The sequence below is a fragment of the Bos indicus genome, chromosome X, assembly GCF_029378745.1.
Source record: "Bos indicus isolate NIAB-ARS_2022 breed Sahiwal x Tharparkar chromosome X, NIAB-ARS_B.indTharparkar_mat_pri_1.0, whole genome shotgun sequence".
Taxonomy (NCBI): domain Eukaryota; kingdom Metazoa; phylum Chordata; class Mammalia; order Artiodactyla; family Bovidae; genus Bos; species Bos indicus.
The window spans coordinates 141,199,913-141,213,969 of record NC_091789.1 but is presented as its reverse complement, the minus strand read 5'-3'; the positions used below and the strand labels follow the sequence as shown (position 1 = coordinate 141,213,969).

At 45.0% G+C, this 14,057-nt stretch overlaps 2 protein-coding genes across 3 annotated transcripts; both read right to left on the bottom strand.

Annotated features, from left to right (window-relative positions):
- Positions 1-763: 763 nt before the first annotated feature.
- On the bottom strand, positions 764-3,947 carry LOC109554923 (melanoma-associated antigen B4-like). Of its 2 annotated transcripts, none has more exons than XM_019955499.2 (2): positions 3,745-3,947; positions 764-2,684 (listed from the first exon to the last, which is right to left on the bottom strand). In XM_019955499.2, exon 2 carries the CDS (start codon positions 2,621-2,623, stop codon positions 1,592-1,594), a length of 1,032 nt encoding a protein of 343 aa, XP_019811058.2. In that variant the 5' UTR covers positions 2,624-2,684; positions 3,745-3,947; the 3' UTR covers positions 764-1,591. The 2 variants fall into 2 exon arrangements, with proteins under 2 accessions (XP_019811058.2, XP_070640182.1); XM_070784081.1 differs by having other exon boundaries at positions 3,750-3,947.
- Positions 3,948-11,853: 7,906 nt separating this feature from the next.
- On the bottom strand, positions 11,854-12,894 carry LOC109554934 (melanoma-associated antigen B4-like). Its single transcript, XM_070785102.1, has 2 exons — positions 12,324-12,894; positions 11,854-12,080 (listed from the first exon to the last, which is right to left on the bottom strand). Exons 1-2 carry the CDS (start codon positions 12,892-12,894, stop codon positions 11,854-11,856), a joined length of 798 nt encoding a protein of 265 aa, XP_070641203.1.
- Positions 12,895-14,057: the final 1,163 nt, after the last annotated feature.

Genomic DNA, 14,057 nt, shown 5'->3' with positions numbered 1-14,057 from the left:
GAAGCAGGATATAGTTTGTGGGACCCCTAGTGTCCTAAAATCTTCCCCTTGATAAATATCAGAGGCTGGGACTCTTCCATCCATTGACCTGAGGACACAGCGCTTAAGCTAAGGCTTCTATGTCCCTGAGAATCAAGAAGGATAAATGAGGGCATATTGATCTTTTCAGGGTATCTGACATTGCATGTGTTCATGACCACATTGTCCCTGAGTAGTTTTGTCTTCTTTCATACCATTCATTTATCAGCATTTTCTAAACTTTATTCCAAAACAGTTCTTTGGGACAGGGCCCCATGTATCCAACGAGACACATTTTTTGGAGTGTTTAGAGGAAAAATGAATGAAACAATATGCCTGGCTTAGGCTGGGAGAACTGACACATTGTGGGCTCTGCACCAATTCAGGTCGGGGGACTAGTCCTAGGAAGGTCACCTCATCAGTTTGTGAACTTGAAAATTTGCAGGTTATCCATGCATAAATGGAGTCTGCTAAATCTGATCCTGCATGAATGCTGGAATGCATGTTCTACATATAAAGCAGTGGCATACTGATTAAGTATTGGTTTGTAATAAGTGGAAGTTATGATTACTATGAACCCCTCAAATACCACCTTCCCATCTGAGTTTACTTTTAATCCAGGAGACAGCAGAGAATATGCAGTGAATTAGGACAAAAGAAACAAATATTCTTAAATGAGCTAAATAAGTCAAAGTATTTTTTTTATTTTTACTAAAAGAAAGTTTAAAAGAAAGGTAAACCACAACTTAAAGACTTTTTACTGTATTCTTTTCTCCATTTTCTTTTTGATTCTCAAAAGTTTCTGTGGTCTTCTTTCACATTAGCATGAAAATCACTCTTGCAGTGCTATGTGACCTACTTTCAGATCATAAAGACAATACAGATGGATCCTGAATTTCTTTTATATCTACCAAAACTGTACCTTTAAAACTTTTAAAACAGCAGTGAATATAACAGCAGTATCATTACCAAATTAATACTCTGAGGAAAAACAACCTCTTAGAAGTAAAAATATTGGAAAAACAAAAAAACTAAACAAATAATATGTAGAAGTTACTCATGTGAAACAGAAAGAGAAATGTGATCGAAAGAAATGTGATCTAACCCCCACTACCATGCACACTTTAGAAGCTTCACTACTCTTCAAGAAAAGTTCTCTTCTAATGTCATGTTATCTTGTTTGCATTGTGAACAATATATTCAGTACTTTCAGTGTGTTTTACAAATACCCAAACTTTTAAAACATTAAAACAGCTGGAAACTATGATTTATATGATTCATACATTTGAATTCTTAAGCACAATAAACCTTATCAAAAGTAAGAACATTTGAAAATACTAAACACCTCCTTCACCTCTTTACATTTCTAATTTAAATCATTGTTCATTAGGTATTTCTCATGTGAATACAAGAAAACATATATATTTTGTTAAAACAAACTAGACCTAAACTCGCTTACCATTTAAACTGTAAGATATGGGCTTTGTTCCCTCCACCCCTAAGACTCTGCACTACTTAGGAGGTTGACTGCTCTCTTCCAACACAAAGGGAACAAAGTGCCCTGCCCCCCTCCCTAAATGTGGGAGGAGCTGCAGGACTTGGCCCTGGAAGGGGCACTGGCCTCAGCCATGGTGGGAGCCCTGGCCGCACCTCTCTGCCCTGCTCTCTCCACCTGATCTCTCAGCGCCTCGTCATAAAGGTCTGGGAAGGAACTAGGGACCCTACCGTGGAACTTGGCTAGAACCTCCAGTACCTTCATCTTGCTGGTCTCAGCACAAGCTCTTGGGCCCCAAAGGAACTCGTAGCGTGGAAGATCACTATTGGGTACCTGGCGGTAGTTCAGGTACTCCTTCTGTACTAGATCTTTGGTGATGAGCCTTCTGGGCTCCCCAAAGATGCAGTGCCTCCTCCCAGCATAGATCCCCAACATACTGAGGAATTCCCAGATCTCCTCCTCAGTGGCGCGGTTACCATTCATGAAGATGACCCCCAGGAGCACCATGAGGAGACGGGACTTGGGCAGCGCCCCCTCATCACGCCGACAATCGTTTCCCCTGAGGTTGAACTTCCTGATGAGGGTGTAGATGTTCCCTCTACGGTCGATTTCCTTCATCTCCAGGCCAAAGACCAGCTCCACGCGCTCACGGGCTGTACTGAAGATCTCAGGGAAGTGCTGCCTGTACTTCCTGCTGACGATTTTCATCAGGGCATTCTGCGTGATGGGCTCCTGCTTGGTGTACTTCTCCAGCAGGAACTCCACGAGTTTCCTGGCCTTCCTGGCCAGAGGATCTTTGCGAGTGCTCTGAGTGGAAGGGGCTGCCTGGGAGGCACCTGAACTTTCCTCCTCAGGGCCCTGGGCACCTTCATCAGATCCTGCACATGAAGGCCCTGCATCAGGAGAGCTAGGGGCCATGGCTCCCTGAAGCTCCTGGCCATCGCCAGCAGCAAGGGAGCTCGGGGGAGAACCCTGAGGGACAGAAGAGTGGGAGGAGGGGCACTCCTCCTTTGGGGCTGCAGCAGCACTGGCCTGGGCCTCCTGAGTGTCCCCTTGAACCTCGTGGCGTTTCCTGCGGGCATGGGACTTGCTCTTCTGCCTCCGAGGCATGGTGACAGCAGGTCAGGGACCGCAGGTGGGAGTGCGGGCAGGAAAGCAGGCAGGAAGGCACCTGGAGGAGGGACAAGGACATGCTGTGAGAACCTTCAGCAAGGAGAGTCCTCCCTGGCTTGAATGGAAGCCGCCTCTGGGGGATCCTCGAGGCCAGTGCTCTAGGACCCACGGGCTCCTGTTCTCCTGGTCAGCCTGTCCCCTGAAACCACTGAGTAGCAAGGCAGAGTGAGCCCTGGGGCACAGCAGACAGTCCTGCCTGGGCGTTAAAAGGGGGACCAGTGGGGGCTGGCAGGGGAGGCAGGTCCTCTCAGCTGACATTCAGAGTCAGGATGAAAATTGGTGCGAGACACCCCCATATAGAATGCCCCCTTTCCCGTACCCAGCCCGTTCCCTCTCCTGTCTGAAACTGATGGTGCCACCTTCCCTGTCACCCCAGACGAGGAGAGGAGGGCATACTCAGCCCCCCACTGAAGGGTCCCAGGACCTGCCCTTCTGCTGTCTCGTGGCTGCCCCTTCACAACCAGGCTCCAAGCTCCCCTCTCAGACCGCTGCCCCACTTCCCGATGTTTGGCCTGGGGGTAGCGCTGAGCACAGGGGAGGGTCCTGAGTCGCCTGTTTGTCGGGGAAGATGGCCCTTATCCTGAATCTTCCCGAACCCTGACATCCTCCCTCTACTGACCAGCTGCCAGCCCCTCAGACCAAAGTCCCCTCTTCTTCGAGTGTCCTGTGTCCAAGGTCGCAGTGAGGGAGCCCCCCAGCCTTTACAGCTGCCCAGCAGCTGCCCGGATAATCCGCAGCCAAATGGCGGTGAGTGGGGGTTACACATGGCTGCCGTTCTGGTGTATGGAGACCCTCAGTCCCCCCGGGGGTCCCTCCTTCACTCCACAGGGCTCGTCGCTCTTTCTCTACTGAACGGAGCTGGGGTCCAGCAGAGCCTGACCGAGGCATTCTTTCCCGAGACCCCCTAGGGGTTAGTGGATAGTCTTGGGGCCTGAGAGCTAGGCCGGATCCTCTGGTCTGAGTGCAGGGGTAGGGCGGCCGGAGGCTGTGTGGCCCCCTCTTTTCAGAGGGAAAAGGGAATGGGGGTACAGAGACTTGTCCCTGCACTCGTAACTCACGTCACCTCCGATCTTGACACCCGATGACACTTGGGACTGCTCCCTCTGGCCACCGTCAACGGCAGCTCTCAGAGATAGCGGCACTGTCAAGGATGGCGTCGCTCCCCCAGCATGCTTAGGAGGACGTCACTTCCTGTCATGCGCATCTGGGCTCCAGGAGGACAGCAGGGGCGGGACCTGGACAGGCGGGGTTCCGGGGGAGCTTCTCACAGGATTGGCACATGGACTTTCGCTTGACTCTTAAGGGGTCCTGGGACATCCCTGTCCTGAACTGTCAGCTGGCTCACTCCATGCCTCTCACTCGTGTCAGCACTCCCAACAGGAAGAATTGGGGAGCCCAAGCCTAACAGCCTTCCTGGAGCCCATAAGACCAACACCGAAGGCTCTCTTGGCCTCTCTCTTCTATAGTAAGCGATGCTCTGTCATTTTCCATGGCTTCCCTTAACCCCTGTAGATTCTGGGCTACGTCCCGTCTGCTGACCTGAGGCCAAGGCCTCATGTTGAAGGTGTGAACCCTTGAGTCTCCTGGTATGAAGTGCACATACGTCTCATCTCACCATTTCTACCCGAGGGTTCCTGGAAATGGCTGCTACAGGTAAGATGAGCTGAGAGGGAGGGATGGGAGACTTTCTGTGGTGTGGAACCCCTCACATCTCACTCAGAAACTTCATTCATATTGACTGCTGACAGGGCCTGGAAATCCTTCCCTTTCTGGTATAAGTCCACCCCTGTCCCCAACCATGCTCATACAATTCCAGAAGAGTAAGTGAAGGGGCTCCTTAGCCTGACAGTTCTCACTGTGGGCTCTCAGTCGACTGCAGGGTCATTGCTCAAAAGTTCTGAGATGGTCATTTTGTACAATTACTGTGATACTAACTTTTCCGTTTTAGTCCCTGGGTGATAATCTATTAGGTGATCATTTAAAAGGGCCAGTTCTCATCGACTAGCATTCCCTGGTGGCTCAGACCATAAAGAATCTGCCTGTGGTGCGGGAGACCTGGGTTCAATCCTTGGGTTGGGAAGACCCCTCTGGAGGAGAACACGGCAACCCACTCTGGAAGTCTTGCCTGGAGTTTCCCCTTGGACAGAGGAGCCTGGTGGGCTACAGTGCATGGGGTCGCAAAGAGTCAGACACAACTGAGTGGCTAAGCACACACACAACAAACTTTGTGCTGGTTATTTCATGATCTGGGCTGTACTGCCACATCCAAGCCAAACTTTGGTGCCCCATGGTCCTGGCGCGGGGCCTCGGAGATGCTGCCTCAGATTCCTTCAGTGAAGCAGTGGAGATTCATGATCCCAGGGCAGAGTCGAAGAATCCAGGGCTCAAGTTTAAAGCCTTTTGCAGCTGATCCTGTTGTCTGCTTCCCTTGCAGCCTGCACATCTGTGCCAGTCTCTTAAGTACTCCCCACTGGGCACACATAGGGTCAAGTTCAGTGGAGACTTACTGTCCATCAGGGATTATTTATGTTTTCACTTTTGTTAATAGTTTTCTTTATTCCTTCCATAAGATTTCTGTGGTTACTTCTGGGTACAAAAAGCAGAAGACAGTGTTTCATTGTGGTCTCAGCTACTCTGAATGTGGTACTAAATCTGTAAAGGAGTTACAGAAATTTGACAGTCTTACAATATCTGTTCTTCATGAGTATACATAACATACTATTCTGTTTGAGCCTTCTTTTCCCTAAGACTCTCAGGAAATTCTTCTTGTTGCCTCCATGAAGACTGTATACATTTTTTAAAGTTTCTTTGTAGGTAATTTTTTTCTATGGTTGCTTCTGTTTATGGTGCATTTTCTGTTGCTTGGTGTAAGTAACTGTTTGTTCTTCCAGACCAACTGGATGATTTTGCTGCCGTGATCTTTTTTTTTAATTCCAGATTTTTGAAGTCTCTTACATGTTTGAATATTTCCTGTCCTGTTTTCTAAGATTTTTAATTCGAGAATCAAGTTATTACTGTGATCTTTTGCTTTTCATTACTTCTGACTTTTATTCATTTGGCATTGTTGTATATAACTCTAGTGGTTATATGTACTTCTCTAGATTTTTTTCCTAGTTTTTAAATTCATAGATTTTTAACAACTATTTTTAATTAGAAGATAATTAAATGGTATGTCAGTTTCTCTTGTATGAAGCAGCTATAAGTATACATATATCTCCTCCCTCATGATCCTCCCTCCCACCCCTGACCTCACCCCTCTAGGTTGTCACAGAGCTGACTCCTTGTGTCACCCAGCAACTTTCCCCTCATGCCTGTCGTCCACATGGTAGTGCATATTTGTCCACGCCACTCTCTCAATTCGTCTCACTGTCTGCTTCCCCCGATGTGTCCACATGCCCGTTCTCTACATCTGTGTCTCCATTCTTGCCCTGCAAATAGATTTATAACTACCCTTTTGTGGCCTTTCTTTCTCATTCTCTTATCAGTATATTTTGCAGATAGAAGTTTTTAATATTAACAAGGTTCAGCTTATTATTTTCTTTCATGGACTGTGCTTTTGGTGTTGTGCCTAAAATCTCATTACCAAACTCAAGTTTTGCCCCTGTGTTATCTTCTAGATTTTCTTGCCTATTGTATATGGCATGTAGAATCCTAGTCCCTGACCAGCGATCAAACCTCTTCCCCCAGCAGTGGAAGTGTTGATTCTTAAACACTGGACTGCCAGGGATGTCCCTGCAATTTTTTATAAATAGCGAGTTTTTCATTTAGGTCTGTGATTCCCTTTGAGTTAATTATTTTGAGAGGTTTAGAGTTTGTATTTGGATTCATTTTTCTTAGATATGGATGTCTAGTTATCCCAGGACTGTAAGTTTCAAAGACTGTCCTTTTCCATTGAATTGCCTTTGCGCCTTTGTTAAAGGTTGGTTGAGTGTTTGGGGTGTCTGTTTCTAGATTTTCTGTTCTGTGGCATTGATCTGTCTATTATTCTGTTAATAGCATACAGTCTTGAGTATTGTAGCTTTAAAGTAAGTTTTGAAATCCAGTAATATCAATTCTCTAACTTTGACTTTTAATATTGACTTCAGTGGGTATTATGGATCATTTCATTTTTGACATAAAATTTAAATTGTTGGCTTCTATCTACAAGCTATCTTGCTGGAATTTTAAACAGAATTGCATTAAGTATCTAGGTTAAGTTGGAAATAAGTGCCATCTCAACAATATAGCATCTCCCTATCTATGAACATGGCGTGTCTATTTATATAGATCTTCTTTAATTTTTTTCAGTGCAGTTTGAGTTTTACTCATGTAAATCTTATACATATTATTTTAAAGAATTATTCCTAATATATTTTGATGCTAATGTAAATGGTATTAGGTTTTTAATTGCAAGTTCCATCTCTTTTTTGGAAAAGAATTGACTATTATGTATTAACTTTATTAATATGTTAATTCTATAGTAGATTAACTTTATTAATATATTAATTATATAGTAGTTATATATTTATAATATGCTAACCTTATTAACATATACTCCTGGCTTATTAATGCCAGGAGTTTTCTTATTGTTGATGATTATAATTCCATTTTTCCCTTTCAAATATCTGTATCTTTTGCTTCCTTCCCATATCTCATTGCATTGACTAGAACTTTCAGTACAGTGTTGAATAGGCATGGTGAGAAGGGATATCCTCACCTTAGTGTGATAGCATCTGTCTTCTCACTATAAAGTATGATGTTTTACCTGTATTTCTTTTCAGATGTTGTATATGAAGCTGAGGAAATGCCTGTCTGTATCTAGTTTGCTGAGAATTTTTATGATGAATGGGTTTTGGATTTTATCAGATGATTTTTTTCCTTCATCTGTTGATCTCATCTTGTGATTATCTTCCTTAGACTATTGTTATTATGATTTATGATTACTGATTTTCAAATGTTGCACATCTGAAATGCATCCTACTTAGATATAGTACGTAATTCCTGCTATGGATTGTTAGGTTTCTTTTCTTATATTTTGTTGGGAATTTGGCTTCTATGTTTATGAGAGATATTTGTGTTCAATTTTTTTCTCTTAATTTCTTCATCTGATTTTGATATTCGAGTGTAATACTCACCTCACAGAAAAGGAATTAGGAGGTGTTCCTTTTGCTTCTATTTTCTGGGAGAGATTGTAGAGAATTGTCATTTCTTCCTTAAATTTTTGTTAGAATTCATCAGTGGAAACATCTGGATCTGTTACTGTCTTTATTGGAAGCTTATGAGTTATAGATTAAATTTCTTTAATAGATACAGACCTATTCCTAGTATCTATTTTTCTTTGTGAAAGTGGTGCTAAGTTACACCTTCAAGCAGTTTCTCAGTGGAACCTTTCCTTTTTGTAGGCACAGAGTTGTTTATAATATTCACTCATTATCCTTTTAATGTCCATGGAATCAGTAGTAATGGCCCCTCCTTCATTTCTACTATTAGTAATTTAATTTGTGTTTTCTCTCTTTGTTCTTGTTTAGCCTGGGGAGAATTTTATCTTCTTTTTATTTTGTATCTTTAAAGAAATTTCTTTGGGTTTTGTTTTTTTCTGCATTACCTTCCTTTTTTCAGTGTCATTGGTTTCCGCTTTGATTTATTCTTCCTCTGCTTTTTCTTTTCTTTCACAAGTTTACTAGTATAGAAGCTTAAGTTATTAATTGTAGGGTTTTTTTTTGTTATAGGCACTCAATGCTGTGTATACCTCTACTGATTTTGCTGTATCACACACCTTCTGATAAGCTGTAATTTTGTTTTCATTTTTAAAAAATATTTTAAAATTTCTCATTAGATTTTCTCTTTGGGTCATGTGTTATTTAGATGTTTATTGTTTAGTCTGAAAATAATCTTTAATTTTCCTGCTGTCTTTTTGATATCAATTTCTAGTTTATTTCCGTCACACTTTTCTTGTAATCATGAGGGTTTTTTGTTTTGTTTTGTTTTTGATCTTTGTTTTAAATAGACACTCTCAGTAAAGGAAGATGAGGGGCTTATGTCAGATGTTGGCTGGAACAGATTCCTTTGGTAGCCTTGAACTTTTCTAAACAGGAACTCAGGGGTAGCCGAGTTGTCCTAGAACGTGGCCTTAGGTTGCTGTTAGAAGCCATGCTAGAGGTCAGTCAAGGTTCTTAATGTAGATGTTTGGACAGAGTTGTTCATGCCAATAGTTTCTGCAGTTCTCTGTTCCTAACCTCAGCTTGCAGTTCCAGGACACATTGCCCTTTTTATAGGTAAAGTCTGCTTGAGATCCCCAGAAGGGAGGGGATTGCCCACAGTGTAAGGTCAGGGTGTGGTGAGTTATGCCAAAAATCTAGAGAAGGATGCAGAGTCCCCCAGTTTTGGCCCCTGATGCAGTTCTGGTTCCGGGACCACACTGGGATTAAGCTCGAGGACTTACAGAGAAGAAACTCACCCAGTCAAGTCCCTGATTATTTGTTTGGTCTTAATTTGAACATCATGCAGTCTTCTCGGTTAAACTTCTCACCTCAAAATGGGTAGAGCCATAGAGGAAATGACAAAGACTGAGAGGAGAAAAGTCTTGGCCTCAGTAGGTGCCTTCACCATTGGAAATTCTGTGTCTACCAGGCCTAAGACAGTGTCAACTGCCACTCAAGTGTTCTTTGGGTATGCACAGCCTGGGCGTACTCCTTGCAGCTCTTAATTGAGAGGAGCCATGACACAGTGAGCTGACCCAGATCTTGCCCTGTGGGTCATGGAAAGAGAACAAAGCAGAGAGTGACAGCAAGCAAATTTTCATGGGAGAGATAGAGCAAAAGTCAGGGGTCTCCAGCCAGCAGTTTGGGCAAGACCACTGGAGTTCACCGTGGCAGGAGTCCTAGTCACAGTACCAAATATATCACTGGTGAAAAGAGATTTCCTCAGTGCTTGCTCTTGCAAAGAAAGGGAAGGACTCTGGACTAGTGCACATCAGGGGACTTGTCTGATGAAGGTCACTTTATCAGTCTTGTGAACTTGAGACAATTGCAAGTTATCCATCTATAAATGGAGTCTGCTAAATCCTATCCTGCATGAATGCTGGAATGCATGTACTACATATAAAGCAGAGTCATACTGAATAAGAAACACGGGTCTTTAATTTAATGGAAGTTATGATTATTATGAACATCCAAAATACCACCTTCCTATCTGAGGTTATTTTTATCCAGTAGATAGCAGAGACTATGCAGTGCACTGGGACAAAAGAAATAAATACTCTTAAATGAGCCAAATTAAGGCAAAGTACATTTTATTTTTAACAACAAAAAAAAAATGGTTAGAGGAAATAAGGCAAACTACAAATTAACAGCTTTTTCCTTTATATTTGCTTAATTGCTTTTTGGTTTCTCAATATTTTCTGTGGTCATGTTTCACATTACCATGAAAATCTCTCTTTCAGCAACATATTACCTACTTCCAGATCATAAAGACAATACAAATGGTTCATGAATTTCTTTTCAGTTCAGTTCAGTTCAGTCACTCAGTCGTGTCAAACTCTTTGCGACCCCATGAATCACAGCACACCAGGCCTCCCTGTCCATCACCAACTCCCGGAGTTCACTCAGACTCATATCCATTGAGTCAGCGATGGCATCCAGCCATCTCATCCTCTGTCGTTCCTTTCTCCTCCTGCCCCCAATCCCTCCCAGCATCAGAGTCTTTTCCAGTGAGTCAACTCTTCCCATCAGGTGGCCAAATTACTGGAGTTTCAGCTTTAGCATCATTCCTTCCAAAGAAATCCCAGGGCTGATCTCCTTTAGAATGGACTGGTTGGATCTCCACACAGTCCAAGGGATTCTCAAGAGTCTTCTCCAGCACCACAGTTCAAAAGCATCAATTCTTCAGTGCTCTGCTTTGCTCATAGTCCAACTCTCACATCCATACATGACCACAGGAAAAACCATAGCCTTGACTAGATGGACCTTTTTTGGCAAAGTAATGTCTCTGCTTTTCAATATGCTATCTAGGTTGGTCATAACTTTTCTTCCGAGGAGTAAGCGTCTTTTAATTCATGGCTGCAGTCACCATCTGCAGTGATTTTGGAGCCCAGAGAAATAAAGTCTGATTCTGTTTCCACTGTTTCCCCATCTATTTCCCAGGAAGTGATGGGACCAGATGCCATGATCTTCGTTTTCTGAATGTTGAGTTTTAAGCCAACTTTTTCACTCTCCTCTTTCACCTTCAGCAAGAGGCTTTTTAGTTCCTCTTTACTTTCTGCCATCAGGGTGGTGTCATCTGCATATCTGAGGTTATTGATATTTCTCCCGGCAATCTTGATTCCAGCTTGTGCTTCTTCCAGCCCAGCGTTTCTCATGATGTACTCTGCATATAAGGTAATAAGTAAATAAGCAGGTTGACAATATACAGCCTTGACGTACTCCTTTTCCTATTTGGAACCAGTCTGTTGTTCCATGTCCATTCTAACTGTTGCTTCATGACCCGCATACAAATTTCTCAAGAGGCATGTCAGGTTTCTTTTACATCTACCAAAACTGTAACTTTAAAATCCTAAAACAGCAATAAATAAAACTGGAATATCATTACCAAATCAGTATTCTGAAGAAAAGGAATCTGGTTGAAGTAAAAATATTTGATAAAAATGAAACAAATAATTTGCAGAAGTTACCAGTTTAAATCAGGAAGAAAATAGAGATCTAAACTTGGTTTGCTTGACCCCTACTAACCTGCACTATCTAGGAGCTTGACTACTCTTTGAGAAAACTTTGTTCCAGTGTCATCTTACCTTGTTTAGATGGTGAACAACATATTCAATATGTTCATTGTGTTTTACATATACCCAGCCTGTGGCTTTCAAAACTTTAAAACAGCAAACAATGTGATTTATATGATTAATACATTTGTATTCTGAAGCACAGTAAAACTTATGAAAAGTAATTAACATTTGAAAATACTGAACTCCTCCCTCATCTCCTTAATCTAATCAACTTTCACTAGATATTTCTCCTATGGATAAAGGAAAAATGATATATATTTTAAAAAAATGAGTTGTACGTAAACTCCCTTACTACATAAGACAGTAAAGAACATACAAGTTTTGTTCCCTCCACCCTACTACTCTCTACTGTTTAGGATCTTGACAGCTGTGTTCCAACACAAAAGGGAAGAAAGTGTCTGGGCCTCCCTCCCTAGATGTGGGAGGAGCTGTAGGACTTGGCCCTGGAAGGGGCACTGGCTTCAGCCATTGTTGGAGCCCTGGCCGTGCCTCTCAGCCCTGATCTCTGCGCCTGATCTCTCAGAGCCTCGTTATAGAGGTCTGGGAAGGAAGTCCAGATGGTATCGTGGATCTTGGCCAGCACCTCCAACACCTTCATCTTATTGGTTTCAAACAAGCTCTCGGGCCCCACAGGAACTCCTAGTGTGGAGGATCGCCATTGGGCACCTGTCGGTACTTCAGGTACTTCTTCTGCATCAGATCTTTGGTGATGAGCCTTCTGGGCTCCCCAGAGATCCAGTGCCTCCTCCCAGTATAGACCCGCAACACACTGAGGAATTCCCTGACCTCCTCCCTGCTGGAGAGGTTACCCTTCATGAAGATAATGCCCAGGAGCACCATGAGGAAACCAGCCTTGGGAAGACCCCCCCTCATCACTCAGACCTTCATCGCCCCTGAGTTTCAGCTTGTTGATGAGGGTGTAGATGTTCCTGCTATGGTCAACTTCCGTCAGCTCAAGGCCAAATACCAGCTCCATGTGCTTAGAAGCTCTCGTGAGGATCTCAGGGATGTGCTGCCTATACTTGCTGCCAATGACCTTCAGCAGGGCGTGCTGCGAGATGGGCTCCTTCTTGGTGTACTTCTCCAGCAGGAACTCCAGCAGCATGCTGGCCTTCCTGGTCAGAGGATCTATGCAAGGGCTCTGAGTGGCAGGGGCTGCCTGGGAGGCACCTGCACTTTGCTCTTCTGGGCCCTGGGCACCTTCATCAGATCCTGCACAGGAAGGCCATGCATCAGGAGAGCTAGGGGCCATGGCTCCCTGAAGCTCCTGGTGATCTCCAGTAGCAGGGGAGCTCGGGGCAGAACCCTGAGGGACAGAAGAGGGGGAGGAGGGGCACTCCTCTTTGGGGGCTACAGCAGCACTGAACTGGGCCTCCTGGGGACAATGAGTGTCCCCCTGGACCTGGTGGCATTTCACATGGGCATGGTACTTGTTCCTGTGCCTCTGAGGCATGGTGACACAGGTTATGGATCACAGACGCATGCAGCAGGGTGGCAGGCAAGGAGGGCACCTAGAGGAAGGACAAGCAGATGTTGTGAGCAACTGCAGTGAGGAGATTCCTGGCCGGCTTGAACCAAAGCCGCCTCTGAGGGGTCCTTGAAGCCAGTGCTCTAGGACCCACAAGTCTTGTGTTTTCCTGGTGAGCTCCTTTCTTGAGACGACTGAGTAGGAAGTGAGAGTGATCGCTGGGGCACAGTCAGACAGAACTGCCTGGGCTTTAGAGGGAGGCCTGTGGGGGCTGGCAGGGGAGGCAGATCCTTTCAGTTCACATTTCAGAGTCATGATGAAAACTGGGGAAAGACTCCCTCATATCCCCTGCCCCCAAACCCACCCAACCTGTTCCCTCTCTTGCTTTGAAGTTGACGCTGCCACCTTCCCTATCACCCCAGACGATGAGAGGAGGGAATGTTCAGGACTCCAATGAAGGGAGCCAGGACCCACCTTCTGCTGTCTCGAGGCTGCCCCTTCACAACCAAGCTGCAACCTCCCCTGACAGACCACCGCCCCCATCCCCGTGTTTGGCTGGGAGGAAGTGCTGGCCACAGGGGAGGGTCCTGAGTCGGCCATGTGATAGGAAGGATGGTCATTACCCTGACTCCTCCCGAGCCCTGACATCCTCCCTCTGCTGACCTGCTGCCAGCCCTTCGGAACGAGGTCCCCTCTTCCCCGAGTGTCCCGTGTCAGTGATGGCAGTCAGGGAGCCCCTCAGCCTTTAGAACTGCCCAGATGCTGACCGGTTGCTTTCTGGCCAAGTCACGCTGGGTAAGGGGTTAGGCGTGGCCACCAATCTGGGGTGTGGAGACACTCAGTCCTCCCGCAGGTTCCTCCTTTACTCCACAGAATCCCGGACTTCCCTCTACTGAACAGAGCCAGGGTCCAGCAACCCCGCACCCAGATCCACCACCCCTGCACCCAGGTTATGTCCCGAGAATCCACGTGCGTAGCCGATGGACATGGGACCTAAGAGCCAGGTCTGATCCTCTGGGCGTAGAGCAGGTGCAGGGTTGCCGGGGGGCTGTGAAGTCCCCTCTTTTCGAATGGAAAAGGTGTTGGGAATGCCAGGGCATATCTTTATACCTATCCAGTGCACTTGTAACTCATGTCACCTCCGACTT